Source organism: Lampris incognitus, chromosome 14, assembly GCF_029633865.1.
Source record: "Lampris incognitus isolate fLamInc1 chromosome 14, fLamInc1.hap2, whole genome shotgun sequence".
Classification (NCBI taxonomy): domain Eukaryota; kingdom Metazoa; phylum Chordata; class Actinopteri; order Lampriformes; family Lampridae; genus Lampris; species Lampris incognitus.
The window spans coordinates 11482246-11498394 of record NC_079224.1 but is presented as its reverse complement, the minus strand read 5'-3'; the positions used below and the strand labels follow the sequence as shown (position 1 = coordinate 11498394).

General features: G+C 44.9%; 1 protein-coding gene across 3 annotated transcripts in view; it reads left to right on the top strand.

Moving 5' to 3' along the window:
- The first annotated feature begins 4447 nt into the window (after positions 1–4447).
- Positions 4448–16149, top strand: part of usp33 (ubiquitin specific peptidase 33) — a 32592-nt gene continuing 20890 nt past the window's right edge. Inside the window, exons 1-5 of one of the 3 annotated variants that reach the window (XM_056292544.1) lie at positions 4468–4575; positions 9260–9353; positions 12232–12330; positions 14769–14822; positions 15012–15074. In XM_056292544.1, the coding sequence (XP_056148519.1) occupies positions 12247–12330; positions 14769–14822; positions 15012–15074 (201 nt within the window). In that variant the 5' untranslated portion in view covers positions 4468–4575; positions 9260–9353; positions 12232–12246. Of the gene's footprint in view, positions 4576–9259; positions 9354–12231; positions 12331–14768; positions 14823–14865; positions 14947–15011; positions 15075–16149 lie in introns of those variants that run through there. The other 2 variants (XM_056292545.1, XM_056292546.1) reach the window with 2 other exon arrangements.

Genomic DNA, 16149 nt, shown 5'->3' with positions numbered 1-16149 from the left:
GGAGCGCTCACGCGAAGCGCTCATTGGCCGAGCGGCTTGCGTCACCGCGACCTTTCAAAATAAAAGCGTGCTCGCCGCGCCCCGCCCCGCCCCGCCCCGCCCCGCCCCCTCGGTCGCTGAAGTGCGCCCCTCGCCGCGCTCACGGGGGAACCGAACCAGAATCAGAATACTGTAGCCTGTTCGCCCCCGAGGGGAAATTGGGTTATTACAGACACCCAAGCTCTAGTAAGAAAAAACTAACAAGCTACAAGATAACCAGAAAATAGAGACAAATAGAAATGAAACATCGAATAAGAAATAGAAATAAGAACAAGATATGTCAATGTAAACTACTGTAACGTGCATGGATAAGAAGACACGCTGGCCGCTGGATGGCGGGTCCGACCCTTTAGTCGAGCTGTTAGCGATGCCTCTTGCGGTGCGGGCGACACGGGTTCGCTTCCCGGCCGCGGCACTTCCTGTGTTTGCGTTGTCCCCCGAATTCGCTACACCACTAATAAGACACGTTAGCCCCTAGCTAACGGGTCTGACCCTTTAGCCGAGCGGTTAGTGATGTCGCCTTGTGGTGCAGTACACCCCGTATCGAATCCCGCACCGAGCAAGAAAATAACCGGTTACGTCAACAAGCATGGTGCACATAACACCCCATCTCTACTGCACCACCGCAGCGCAAAACACACGAGGGTTTGGTTTCTTGGCGCATGCGCAATGGTCCGGGTAAGAAAGTCAAAGACGGCTGAATCAGTTCATCTGGATACGTTGCTGTCAATAAACGTTGTATCCAGATGAGCTGATTCAACCTTCTTTGACAAATGAGGATTTATTCCACGTCCTTCACGTCTAATGTCCAATGTTTCCCACTAGTTGTCTGTTTTTCACCACGTCTTCAACGCTTCGTCTTACTCAGTCTCAGTGGCGTTTCAGGCCATTCTGGTGCCCTAGGCGAGACACCCCCCCCCCCAAAAGGCGCCATCTTCAGGGGAAATAACACTGCGGCCTGTCCAGGGTGTCTCCCCGCCTACCGCCCAGTGACTGCTGGGATAGGCTCCAGCATCCCCGCAACCCTGAGAGCAGGATAAGTGGTTCGGATAATGGATGGATAGATGGATATGACATACTACACACAAGCTTAAAGAACAAAGAGAATAGAATCAAATCAAATCAATTTTATTTGTATAGCCCAATATCACAAATTTGCCTCAGTGGGCTTAACAGCAACACAACATCCTGTCCTTATACCCTCTCATCGGATAAGGAACAACTCCCTAAAAAAGTGCATAAAAAATAGGGGAAAAAAATAGAAGTCAATGAATAGTACAAAGCTCTTATCCAATATGAGGTGGTTGTAATCAATCATATCCAGTATTAATCTAATGTTGTGAATACTTCTACCACACATAAAGCCAGTTTGCTCTTCATCAATTATTTCTTATAACCTTGTTTTCAATCTTCTACTAAGAATTAAAGCAAATATTTTACAGTAATTATTTACTAACGTAATGGGTCTCCAGTTATCTATATGTCTTTATTGGGTTTGGGAGTTAGTGTGATAACTCCTTGTTTAAGTGATTAGGAACGAGTATATTAGAGGGACAGCTCAGGTTGGACAGTTTGGAGACAAAGCAAGAGAGGCAAGATTGAGATGGCTTGGACATGTGTGGAGGAGAGATGCTGGGTATATTGGGAGAAGGATGCTGAATATGGAGCTGCCAGGCAACAGCAGGCACCACATCCATAAACTTCCGTGTGACAGAGGAAGATGCAGAGGACAGGAAGAGATGGAAACGAATTATTTGTTGTGGCGACCCTTAACGGGAGCAGCTGAAAGTAGTAGTAGTAGTAGTAGTAGTAGTAGTAGTAGTAGTAGTAGTAGTAGTAGTAGTAGTAGATATTTATAGCCTATCATTCAAACTCATTTTTTGAGTGGTAGGTTATCAATGTATATACTGATCAGCCAAAACATTACAACCTTATATTGTGTAGGCCCCCCTCATGCCATGAAAACAGTCTTAACAAAGACCGACATAGCAGTTAGGATCAGGCTTAGTAAAGACCAGTGGGTGCAACCCATCCCTGAGGGTCCACAAAACCTTGTTTACCAACACCTTCAGGGAAGAATTGATCTTCTCAGCCATAGCATGTGGTCTGGTATGGACATTCTCTTGAAGGCATTACCAATTCCAAGGCAGAGGTTTCATGACCAGTAAAAAAAAAGTCACCATAATATTTTCTTATTGTCCATTTCCATCTCATACATTATACTTTTCCTGTAATATTCTTTACTTATGTCTATATGACCATCTTTGCATAATCTAATTTAACTGCTTGTTTCGCAAGTGGATCTACCATTTTGTTTCCCTCCATCCAAGCATGTGCTGGAGCCCATGTAAACTCTTGGGGCGAGACTGAAGATTAAATATTTATTTTGTACAGAATGGCTTGCCTTCATGTAGATATCACATTTTGAATGATTAATAGAGCTGATAGAGTTTTAGTATATCACAATACTTTCAGGCCTAACCCCCTTACTGCCCAGTATAATACAATAAAATAATCATGATTTCAATAACAATTATTATTATTTAGACTAGAAAAGGTAAAGAAATCCAGACTTGATTTGGACAGAGGTAGCCTTTGTGGACTGTTGAAAATACTTAACTGTATGGCAACAGGCCCACAGTTACACTATTACGACATTCAACAACACTGCTAAGGAATGATTCAGTAGGACGCGAAGCAAAACAACACAGACGACACATCTGATCGACATGCCAATCAACAGTCAAACGACAGGGAGGACGACACATCAGGACGACACGCAGAAGGACAGTCAAACGACAGAGAGGACGACACATCTGACTGACACGCACAACAACACAGTCAAGTGACAGGGAGGCTTCTAATGTCTTTCGAGGAAATCTCCTTAACATATAACATCTCAAGAAAGCATTTTTTTAAACACCTGCAATTGAGGAGTTTCATTTCTTCTAAGCAAAATCAGTCATCGGTAATTCCTGAGCTTTCATCCTTATAAGAAATCATTACCAAAAATTGCAACAGTAAAGGTTTGATTTCATTAATATACAACTGGCTTGCATCTGGTTCTAATGAGACCTCAGTGTCCAAACTTGATGCATGGAGGGTAGATTTAAAAGAGGGCCTTTCAAATAACGACTGGAACATATCCTGTGAGAAGGCTCAGGCACAAACAGCCAGCACTAATTTAAAGCTACTTCAACATAACTGGTTGACGTGGACTTATGTAACCCCTGTCAAACTGAATAAATATAACAGCAATATACCTGACACATGTTTTAAATGTAACGAGGCTCAAGGAACATTTATACATTGCATTTGGGAGTGTGACAAAATTAAGAAATTCTGGTGGGCGGTGATCAACCCAATCATGATCATTTTGTATGTGAATATCCCAATAGACTCCAAGATGATATTGTTACACATGTATCCAACAGATCTCAAGTTGAGAATTAAAGAACATAAACTTATTGATTTTGCTGTACCGCAGGCAAAACGGTTGGTAGCTTTGAACTGGAAGCACACTGTTGCACCTACAGTTGGTACTTGGATTAAGAATATGGCCCACTGTATGTCAACTGAGAGAATAACATATACCTTGAAAAATAAAATGGGTGTTTACGAAGGAATCCGGAAACCATTCATTGATTTTATAAAAAATGGAGATATAGGGGAGCTCTTACACGAGGAAAATTTAGGACAGGGTACTTAAAGAATGTAGGGCGCAAAGGTAAAGGGTAGACTCCAGAAGGGGATGGAGGCACGTTGTGAAATTTTGTTGCAGTGTTGTAATTTTTTTTGTCTATGTATATCTTTGTTTTGTTAGAGGTACCATTGACTTGTATGATTGATTTTGTCATATGTTTTTTTATTGGCTCTGAATACAAGGGAGATGTTAAGAGAGAACAAGTGACTGTTGGAGGGGGGGGGGGGCAGTGGTGTAGGGGACTGGCCAACGGGTCCTTCGACAACACGCCGATAGATGGCGCTTGGGATGGGTTCCCAAATGTTGTCTAAACATATTGTCCCCAGCAGGTGGCGCCCTTTCCACGTTTTTCAAGCTTACCCCAATTGAGAAACGTCGGCGCATTTATTTACAAGACAGCGTGTAGTGTAGTAAAACCCAGCTAGGAAAATATACACAGTTACAGCTAAGATAAAATTGGGTGCCATTAGGGGGCCTGGGTACTAACGAACACGTTTAAGGACAATCCTAAAAAACACCACCGATTCTGCATTTCCCAGGATATGTCTTAATCTAACGTATATCTTCGGTGCTTTTCAAGCAGTAATAAAAATAAAAAGTAAAGCTAAATAATTTTTAAAAAAAAGTTTTGACAGGGGGCGGGGCTTGTTTTTCTAAACCGGAAGTGGGCGGAGACACGCGGCGCCACCTGGAAGTTGAGCCGAGCGACTGGTTCGTAAGAGCGACCGCTTTTTGAAATGTGTGCCTCGAAACAAACCGATCCCGTTTCTCTTCGGTAGGAGACGCCTGGATCTACTTTACATTCGCCCCTGCTATTTCCCACCGCCGCCAAGGTAAGGAATGAGGCTCAACGTGTATATTTAGCCTCTACTCGGCCGGGTTAACCGTCGCTGACCGAGGCGAAGTCCCTAGGACGCTGTCGTTGTAATACACAGACGTTAGCTAGACGAGCTAACGTTAGCTGTTAGCCAGTAAAAACGGTTAACCGTCCGCAGCTTAATAACGCAGTTAAACTTACACACGGGGCTTCACACGGCCGCCTCTCCCAAGCTAGGGTATATCTGCGCTGTGTTTTTTGTTGTTAAGTTTGCGGAATGCCAAACGTGTGATTTGGGAGGCCGATGACCGCCGAGCGCTCGCTAGCTCCGCCGACCTGACGTTAGCGCCCGTGCGACGCCTCGTCTGACAGCTCGCTGACAGCGACGGACCAGCCCAGAGCCACGGGCGACGATCTCCTACCCACGTCCACCTGCGGACGGTTGACTCTGGGAGAAAGCCGGTCGACTGTTCATGATTGTGTATTTCAAAAATACCCCATAATAAGTAACCCCGTCCGACTGATCTCTTGCACGTCTCGACTCGCCGACGCGCAACGCTGTAACGCGAGCCCCGACGCTGACCCACGGCTGCCGGCGTACAGCCCGCTAGCTAGCTAGCTAGCGGGCTGTACACTTTAACCGTTATCTAACTCGCTCACATACGACGCGCATCTGCCGTGCAGCTCGTAGCGGACATAAATACTTAATGGCACCCCCCTCTCCCGTCACCAGCTTTAATGTGCGGCGCAGGGTTTGAGTCAACGCCCCACCCTCGGTGTACCCTTTCTTTGTGCTAGGCGACGGTGTGGAAATGAGTAGTCGGGAGGTGTCCCATCTTCCAGCCTTTCAAGTGAAAAGGACCGTGGCGGTATTCTTTCAGTTGGGCCGGGGTGCTTATACCCTAGCCGGCGTTATGCGTGTGAAGCGGTTTCACCGTCGTGTGAATACAGCTGACTGGATTGTCGCGCTTGCACGCCGGTGGAAGGAGTGACCGCTGTTGGAGACGCGGCGAGCGAATCGGCCGTTTCCGGCAATACTAGCGGCTCGTTTGTCGTGTCATGGTGTGGGGGTGGGGGGGGCAAACCAGCCGGGGACAGTGGGGGAGTTCGGGGTTTTCCCCGTTTCGCCAGCGAAGTTGGATTAAGCGTAGACGCTGATATCTGAATCGTGCGTGTGTGTGCGTGCGTGCATGCTTGTTTGCTTTGTTGCACAACTTGGGGGGGACTACTGTGCAGTAAAGACGCTCTGCTGTGTGAGAGATTGGGATTGATTCAAGTTGAAAACCCACAGATTGCTTTGCCAAGCCAGGAAACTGGCATATTGATTTTCACAGGACTGAACGTGGCCTTATATCTCGGGATTTGTTTTCCATTTGAACGATGATCTGCTTGTATGTTATCCTGGTTGGCCTGTAATGAAGCAACCAAACTGGTAAATAACACTAAACATACTGCAGTGTCCTAAATATTCAGATGCCCATTTGTCCTATTTACCCACTTCCAACCCCTTTTCTTTGTATGTGATTTCTCATATTGATGTTGTCCGCTATAAGCCTTGGGTTGCGAGGCAGCTGGATTCACAAGATCACGTAAATGATGTTATGTGTAAGGAACCATCTGGTGCATCAGGTAAAGAAATAGGCCTACGTTTTATTTCAGGATATTCCAGGGGAATGCTTTTGGCCCTCATTGATTGTTTTTCATGCTGGTTCTGTCACTCATTGAATCACTTGGCGCTCTGGACAGAGATGTCAGCTGACCGGAGGGTTTCGTCATCATGGCCTTGAAACAGACTCGGCTACTGATGTGAGGAATCTGCAGCCTCATCTTGCGTAATGCGTCACACTTAAGAGCAACAGAACAATTGCCATATTATAAGTTACATTTCCGCAGTCCACAGTTAAAACCAACATTAACATGAGTAATATCCAGATGATGCCCGTCTCTGGTGCTACACGTGTTCCCGTGCGGGTTATTTACTCTTTCAGCGTTCCCATATGAGCCTTTATGGAAACAGACAAGCAGCAGAGTGTAAAGCTTTGGGGAATTGTAGTCTTGACAGCATCTTGGGTAGTTGAAGTGTGTTGGTGATGTATAAATAAAATGTTGTGGGTTTTTTTTTTTTCCTTTGGGGTAGGGTTTTGTCCTCTTATTTTCTTCCAATTTGGCATGTCTAATTCTCTGTTCTCAAGTTCCACCATTACACAATGCCTACTGTTAGTAGGGGAAGGTATAGTCTACCACATGTCCTCTGATAGATCTGGAGGCAACTGCTTCTTTTCACCTGCCAGCTGCACGTGTCTCTGGGAGAATATAATGTGTGCGGAGGCCCTCGCTATTGCCCCCAGATCCAACCACAATTGTACAAGTGCCCAACTACCCGTAGGAGTCAACTAATTGTAATGCCGGGAGACATTACTCCTATCCGCTCCATACCCAGGAACGTTGCCAATGGTTTTCTCTAAGATGCCCGGCCAAGCTGGAGCAACGCTGGGGTTTGAACCCCGAACCTCATTGTTGGGACGCTAGCATAAGTGTTGCCTTTTTAATAAAAGCTTCTGAGTCATTTTTTCCACCAGAGACAACAAATTTAGATTTAATCCTCTTGTTCTTTTTTTTCTATTCAAGTTTATTTGTACAGCTCTAAATTACAGTCATAGTCTTAGATGTCTTTAAAATGTACACTGGGAGAAACAGCTACAGGACACATCTGCCGAGTGCTGACTGTCTTGTGAGTTGCTTTGGTTAAAAGCGTCTGTGAAATGAGAAAACGTAATTGTAAACAATAGTGGATGACATCCTCTGTCTTTAGACCCTTCACTTGGATGAGGAGAAAACTATAAAGCAAAACCTTTTTGGTAAAAAAAAAAACTGAAGAGAAACCTCAGGAAGTGCATATGAGGATGGATCCCTTTTTCAGGACGGATTGGTATAGGTGCCGAATGGGCAAGTTAGATAATGTGGTATCATGTTTGTTTCTGCTGCTCTGTCACAAGCCTAGCACTTTCTCCATTGTTCTTTGTCAAGTGGACCAACCCCCGAAGGAACACCGTTCTTAAAACTATTGAGGTTTCTTCCTATTTTTTTTTCTCCCGGTTAAAGGTTTTTGTTTTTTTTAGGGAGCTGTTCCGTATCCGATGTTGTGTTGCTGTAAAGCCCCTTGAGGCAAATTTGTAATTTGTGATATTGGGCCATACAAATAATATTGACTTGACTTGTACAATCTGTCAGGTAACTGCGAGGCGTTTTTGGGCGAGCAGGAGAAAAGTGGCGTATGTTCTCTATGGGTGTGTCAGTGGGTCACCAGATACGGCACATCCTAATGGACTTTTTGAGACACTATTCCACCCAGGCTAATTTTCTCCCTGCCACTGAGGAGATGTTGCCTCAGTCATGGGGCCCACTCACGGGGTCTCATGACACACGCCTTCGGTGGGGCGGGAAGCTGCCTGTCGTCCCACTTTGCATGACTTTTACCAACATTGTGTTTTAAGATTCTATATTGATTTCCTATCACTGGACTGCAACTCTGTTTGTGTGGGATGCTGTCACCTGATAAGTCTTAATCTTAAGAGGGCTAGTCTGGTAAAAACAAAGGGTCAACTGTATGTCTTGTGGGAAACTAGGCCATTGTCGCTGACGTCATCCTGACACAGGTGAGTATTCCTACATCGTCACACGCCACAGCCTTGGCTTCATGCAAGCAGTACTGCTCGCGGGCTCTCTCTCTCAACAGACGGCGATGGCCCATGTCACGCGCACTTGTGCTCTCGAGCTTGTCTTGAGACAGACCTTCATGGAGGGCTGTCTCCGTTACATTGTAGAGTTGATCACGGGAAGCTGAATCGGTTCACCTGGACACAGTGGCGCCCCCAAGGGGTGGCCATGGCCACCCTGATACTATCCCAGGCCCCCCCGCTGGCCCCCCCAGCCACGAGTCGCATATGCAGAACATGTTTCTGATTATGCATAATATGCCTCTATCTGATATTTTACATTAGGTGCTGTTCATTTAAATCAATAATGTATATTTTTCTTAACTCTCATATTGACAGTTTTCAACAAGCCTATACAGTATACTACAACAGCATCATAGAATTTCTGAAATTCAGTCATGGCTTTTGGCCTTGGTGTGCCACCCCAAGATTTTCAGTGGCCCCATTTGGCCACCCCTATGAAAAATTTCTGGGGGCACCACTGCCTGGACACAACGTCTGTTGAGAGAAACGTTTCATCACTCATCTAAGTGACCTCAGCTGACTGCAGGTATCCCCACCCTTATAAACAATACAGTGGCGTAACGACCGACAACAATGATCGGTTTCATATGCAAATTGCCGTGACTTTTCAGTTGGCGATGTGTACTGTTCACAGAGGATTTGGGAATGGTTGCAATCCCATCCAAAGGAGTTGAATCAAGTGCAACTGACCAAGTCCAGTTGCACTTGATTCAACTCCTTTGGATAACCATGACCTGGATGAATGAGAACAAGATGGCGACAGATGTACTCTCAGCCCCCCCGTTCAGTGATGGTCATTCCCTCTTCACATAGATGGTCTCTTTGACTTCCCGTTCAGAACCAACGTTCCTCCCTATCAAGGCTGTGTGTAAAAACGGCTACGCCTCTGTGTGTGTTTTTCCCCATATCTCCTTGCCTGATGATGCTCTGTGCGTGTGAACTTGCCCACTAACACAACAGTGAGTGAGACGCGCAGCTGATGGCAAGACCTCACTTACCTCGGATCACGGTGACGTCCGGTGGACATTTCGTTTAACGTGTGCGTCCATGTCATGTGAGTTGAATACATTCATATTTCTGTTACACACTTAGTGTTAATATTTAGCCACGATCGTATTCTGCAGAGTTGGTTGTTATTTCCTTCTGGTTACGTGACATGATGTGGAGCTAACCGCTAGCTTGTTTGCAGTCACGTGATTCTGATGACAAGCGAGATTCAGATGGAGGGCAGGTAGTGAAAAGCAGAATGGACGAGACGGAGCTAGTCTAGCCCGAACTGTGCTAGTTTAGACGGTATTGTGAGAGAAAGGTGTAAACAGAAAGTAAGATATGTTGGACATGGCCCTTATTTTATGAAGAGTGATTTTATTGTTGTTGACGGAAGTGGTCACTGCACACGCGCGCGTTATCCGACTTCGCTGTCGGGAGGAGTTTTCGGTCAATTTCTTGCACACACACACCCCCTCCCCTCATGAACAACAACTTTTGGTACTCAAGAAAAACTCCTTGTAGTTTCTCAGTTAATGACGCCAAACATAGGTACTTCGAAAGTTTGTGAAAGTGCTTCCTATGTTGCCCTCCATCTGTAGTTCGTGACATCATATGCAAACAACCTATAGTCTGTGAGAGTTGTTTTACTGCGTTCTGCTAGCTACTGTTTCTGTGTATTGCAGTCGCTTATTTTCTGTTTTCACACTCTTGTATAATGAATGCTCGTTGATTAGTGGCTGTTACAGTGACTGTCAATCATATGCTGTGCAGTTTGAGTGCTTATTCGGTATTTGCTAATCGCTAATTACTAGCCTATTAAACTCTTCATTATTAGTCTTTAGTTCTGCATGCTAGCTGTTCTCTCTGTAGATGCTTATGTCTACTTAGGTTCGCTGTTGCTATCTAGGCTAGAATTTCCATTATTAATCAGCCTGTGTTGTTGTGTCTGTTGTTTCAGAACCACACACACCCTTTTATGTATCGATTTCCTTTGAGACAGATAAAGAGCCTAAACTCTGGGCCGGGACTCTGCATCTCCTTTTTCCACACTTTCACCGGAACACAAAAATAGTGTCCTAACCCGACACCCTGAAGTGATTGCTGCCACACCTGTGGATCCATATGCATTCTCACACACAATGTGCACATCCTCATCCTTGAAAGAGTTGCCACTGGCCTGTAGATGGGTGTAGACTGCGGACTCCTGGCATGGCGTGTTAGCTCTTCTGTGTTGTGTCATCCTCTTGGCCAGCGTCTGTTTGGTTTCCCTGATGTACAAGTCATGGCAATCCTCCCGGCACTTAACAGCGTACACTATATAGCTCTGTTTGTGCCGGGGGACCCGATCCTTGGGGTGGACCAATTTCTTACGCAGTGTGTTTTGGGATTTGAAAGCAACTGAGACACGATGTTGGGAAAATATGTGTCTCAACTGTTCCGAAACCCCCGCCACATACAGAATCACCATGGTTTACATTTAGGCAGCTGTTGTCCTGGAACACTGTTTGGGCGTCTTCCTGGCTTTGACAAACGCCCAGTTAGGATAACCACACTTAACCAGGGCCTGTTTAATGTGGGATTTCTCTCCTTCCCCGGCCGCTCTGTCAGTGGGGACATTGTCAGCTTGGTGGTACAGCGTCCTGACGACTCCTAGTTTGTGCTCCAGTGGATGATGAGAGTCAAGTCTTAAGTAGTGATCAGTATGTGTTGGTTTAAGGTAAACATCAACAATCAAATGTCCCCCATCACCAATTGCAATTTCATAGTTTAAGAAGGCTAACCTGTCATTTTTCACATCCTCCCTGGTGAGCTCGATGTGGTTGTCCACAGAGTTAATGTGGTACGTCCTGAGATTTCATTTTAACCCAGGTGTCATCCACAAATCTGAACCAATGGCGAGGCAATGTCCCTTGATAGGACATCAGAGTCCTCTTTCACTTCCTCCATATACAGGTTGGCCACTACAGGTGACACTGGAGAACCCTTGGCACACCCATGCTTCTTTCTATAGTACCCCCCCCCCCCCGTATGTGAAGTACATGGACTGAAGACACAGCTTCAGGAGCAGCCACACTTGGGTCAGTGTTAAGGGTGGTCCTATTGCTGAGGGTAGAGTCGTTTTATAATTTCATATGGGCTACCTCCACTGCTTCGTCAGCAGGAACGCACATGAAGAGAGAACTGATTCAACTTTCTGTGGTTTTCTTCCCCGGGTTATTGAGCATGCATAAAGATATTGTACAGTCGATGTTCTCTCTGTAGCCTAGTTGCTAATATTAGGAAGAGAGGTAATGATTGGGGAACATGAGATCGTTAAGACCTGGTTTGGGCCATTTGTGCGCAGGTCTAATAGTATACAAATCTGCATTTGCTTGACTCTTGAGCGCCAAATTATCATTTAGGAAAAAAGTTGCGCGATGACTCAGCAGGCAGTATGTGACTGCACCACACTAAAGATGACAGCTGCGGTGTGACACGCTACTCTGCATCTCTAGGGAATGAAATGAAGTAGTCACCAAACGGATATGGCAAATGTGTTCTTTCTGGTGTGGTACATCAGGGTGCACTTGTCTGATTTGCATGTTTGCTCTGTTCTCTGTCCTCTTCTTCCCTTGCTCTGTGTCACTTTAATCGGTGGTTTGCACAGTTTGTTGTGGGCTGAGCAACTTTTATAAACCGCAGGACACTGAAACACAGTAAAAGTTCTTCATAGATCTATTAAGGGCCCAAATGTCACCTGAGGTTTGTTTCCTCATGTATGTAAATATTTCAGAGATGCCAATGATAGGAAAAAACAGGACGTTCTTCATTTTTGTTACGCTCATTTGTTTGACAAATTGAAACCAAACGCAACTCACAGCAGCCGTCCCTGCACCGAGAGAGTTCGCGCCATTTTTTTTTGTAATGCGCTCTTCTCCTCCCTGTATCCCCATCTCTTCCAGACCCGAGGCTAAGCCATGCTGTCGGGGTCCAGCTGCGACTGCCTCCACCTAGAGTGTGTAGGGGAAATAACCAAGGAGGAACTCATTCAGAAATCCCACGTAAGTACCGTTAACTATTGCTCTGGTCCACTGTCCATGTACTTCTCATTCTCTCATAATGTGTGTGTATGTGTGTGTGTTTTTTTTTTAATGATTTATATTTTATTAAGGTTTTCACATTTTTAACAAGACAGACAAAAACCTGAATAACAAACTCAACGGTAGGGAAAGTGCTCAACAAATAAGGGGAAAAAAATCCTTGTTTTTATAAAAATAAAGACGCTCACTGGATATATATATATATACTCGAGGTCCTTTTCTCGAGTACTTTTATTGGCAGCTGGTGATGGCTTATGGCATGAAACAGGCTTGTACTGTCTCATAAAGAATTTACTTGACTACCTTGGATTATTTTGCTCCTTATTTGTTGAGCACTTTCCCTACCGTTTAGTGTTTCTTTTAGCAAAGTTATCAACATGTTGATGTTGATATATTCTGCTCCTCATTAGTTGAGCACTTATAACACCATTGACGATTTCGGGAAAAAACGCTATATATTGTATATAATTATAAATAAAGGGGGAAAAAGCCAAAATTGGTCCTCTCATAACAGTAGTATGACAGGTATTCCAAGTGATACATTCCAAGTGACATATAGGCCTATTGTACCACCAATCCAAATAGGGGTCAATCCCCTTTGCTCGAACTTCGATATGAAATACACTACCGTTCAAAAGTTTGGGATCACCCAAACAATTTTGTGTTTTCCATGAAAAGTCACACTTATTCACCACCATATGTTGTGAAATGAATAGAAAATAGAGTCAAGACATTGACAAGGTTAGAAATAATGATTTTTATTTGAAATAAGATTTTTTTTACATCAAACTTTGCTTTCGTTAAAGAATCCTCCATTTGCAGCAATTACAGCATTGCAGACCTTTGGCATTCTAGCTGTTAATTTGTTGAGGTAATCTGGAGAAATTGCACCCCACGCTTCCAGAAGCAGCTCCCACAAGTTGGATTGGTTGGATGGGCACTTCTTTGAGCAGATTGAGTTTCTGGAGCATCACATTTGTGGGGTCAATTAAACGCTCAAAATGGCCAGAAAAAGAGAACTTTCATCTGAAACTCGACAGTCTATTCTTGTTCTTAGAAATGAAGGCTATTCCATGCAAGAAATTGCTAAGAAATTGAAGATTTCCTACACCGGTGTGTACTACTCCCTTCAGAGGACAGCACAAACAGGCTCTAACAGGTACTATTTAATGAAGATGCCAGTTGGGGACCTGTGAGGCGTCTGTTTCTCAAACTAGAGACTCTAATGTACTTATCTTCTTGCTCAGTTGTGCAACGCGGCCTCCCACTTCTTTTTCTACTCTGGTTAGAGCCTGTTTGTGCTGTCCTCTGAAGGGAGTAGTACACACCGGTGTAGGAAATCTTCAATTTCTTAGCAATTTCTCGCATGGAATAGCCTTCATTTCTAAGAACAAGAATAGACTGTCGAGTTTCAGATGAAAGTTCTCTTTTTCTGGCCATTTTGAGCGTTTAATTGACCCCACAAATGTGATGCTCCAGAAACTCAATCTGCTCAAAGAAGTGCCCATCCAACCAATCCAACTTGTGGGAGCTGCTTCTGGAAGCGTGGGGTGCAATTTCTCCAGATTACCTCAACAAATTAACAGCTAGAATGCCAAAGGTCTGCAATGCTGTAATTGCTGCAAATGGAGGATTCTTTGACGAAAGCAAAGTTTGATGTAAAAAAAATCTTATTTCAAATACAAATCATTATTTCTAACCTTGTCAATGTCTTGACTCTATTTTCTATTCATTTCACAACATATGGTGGTGAATAAGTGTGACTTTTCATGGAAAACACAAAATTGTTTGGGTGATCCCAAACTTTTGAACGGTAGTGTATATTTTCCCAGTTTTTCAATATATTTGGCCCACGTATCAAAGCTTCTATAAGAGATTTGCTCATAAGAGAGGTGACTTTTTCAATTTCAGTAGAGCAGTCCTGAAAGGACAAGGCTCCCTGGTATCTTCTACCCCTCATTAAAACCTGTCTACCCACCGTGATGCAAGTCAGAATCCAGTCGGACGCACTGCAGTGGGCAATTTGTAGAGGATCCCCCAGGACATACACCCTCAGTTCGAAATCAGAATTGTCCTCAGATATTTCTGCGATATGTTTGTGGAGCCGCTTCCAAACGTCTTGGATCACCGGGCATGAAATAAAGTGCCTTCTGATTTTGGGGCCTGAAACCTCCAGCTCTCCACCTAGTCCTTCAGACCTAGTCGGTGTGTGTTTTTTAATCTGTGCAAAAGACCATCGCTTCACCAGCTCTGAACTCGGTGCATCAAACAAATCTGTCAGTTTTTTGTTTTTGTTTTCTTTGGAAAGTATTGTCATATTTTGTTATCACTGCTGTCTCACAAGGTTTTTTGTCTTTGTGGGTGCTTTGGGTGTGTGTTGTGCATTCCTCTTTCTCCAGGGCCACTGCCAAGACTGCAAAGTTGGAGGACCAAATCTATGGGCGTGTCTTGAGGTGAGAACGGCAGTTGTTTGCCAGTCCGTGTGAATGATTAACAGCCTGTCAGCGAGGAAAATAAGCTCGGTTGTTTGGACGGTTTGAGATGCCAGCGCCTAATACTTGGCGTCTGACGAGAAAGGTGAGGTTGTGTAACAGCCTGGCATATGTCTGTCTCTTTCTGTCCTCCTCTCTGTCCTTCTGCAGAACCGCTGTTCATACGTAGGCTGTGGAGAGTGTCACAGTGACCACAGCACCCTCCACTCACAGGTGAGCGAGCCTTGACTCCCGTGATGCCCATTTGATAAAGACCATTGATGCGGTAGCACACGGGGAGAGGAAGGGGGAGTGAATGTGGGGCAAAAAGTAATGAACAGAAAAATAGGACAGGGGTGCTGATAGAAAGGGGGCTGGGGGGGTACTGCATTTAAAACAAAAAACAAACAAACCCCCCCCCCCCACCCAGTTCAGACGCTCGGTGGAGGCAAAAGGGAGTGAAGCTACCCCCCGGCACTGCATCCATTTTTTGGGGGGGGGGCAGGATTAAAGGGTTGCTTTTCTCCTGAAGCCCCCCCCTTTGCAGAAAAGGGGGGGGCTTTATCGAGAAATCCTGGTTGAGCTCCAGTATTTGGTCATCCATTATTAATCCCTTTCTCTTAAGGCAGGCGGCGGGGGGTTCGCTACCTCGTTCAGCTCCATGAATTCTGTATCCACCCCTCCTGTCTGCTTTGAGGGTCTACCTCAGCCTAGGTTTGGGCGTGTTGACTGAGGCTTTCCCCCCTGCAGGCGGGGACTACAGGGGTTGGAAGTGGACAAAGAATAAAGCATGCAGGTGTGTTATTTACCCTGCCTGATTATAAATACATTCTGCGAGGCATTTTAAACCGCTGTCTGAGAGCGAGCATGTGTAAATGATGGGCTCTTCAGAACTCCTGTGCTGATGTGGGACATGTGATGGACCGGTTTTAACATTTTCTCAACGTGGATGTGCGCGGTGCTGTGCGCACCTCCACATTGGCTGTTCGTGACTCTCTGGCTCTGACAATAGACGGCTCTTCCGCGAGCCTCCTTTTTGTGTCTTCCATCGGAAGCCATCTTTAAGTCTTTAAAGGAAGGAGGCCTTGCTTAATTAGTGCTCCCGAAGCCCCAACGTGAGGGAAACATTTTAATGAATGGAGTATTTCCTAGTTTTAAAGAAGGAAGCCGCACGGAGGTTAGTTTGATTCAAAACACAAAGCTCCACTGTTTTGGTAAAGGAAAAGAAAAATCATTTGCATCCGAAAATGGTCAGAACTTACGTCAGGCTTCTTACATCTACATAAGGAAACACAAAACCTAGAAGGTT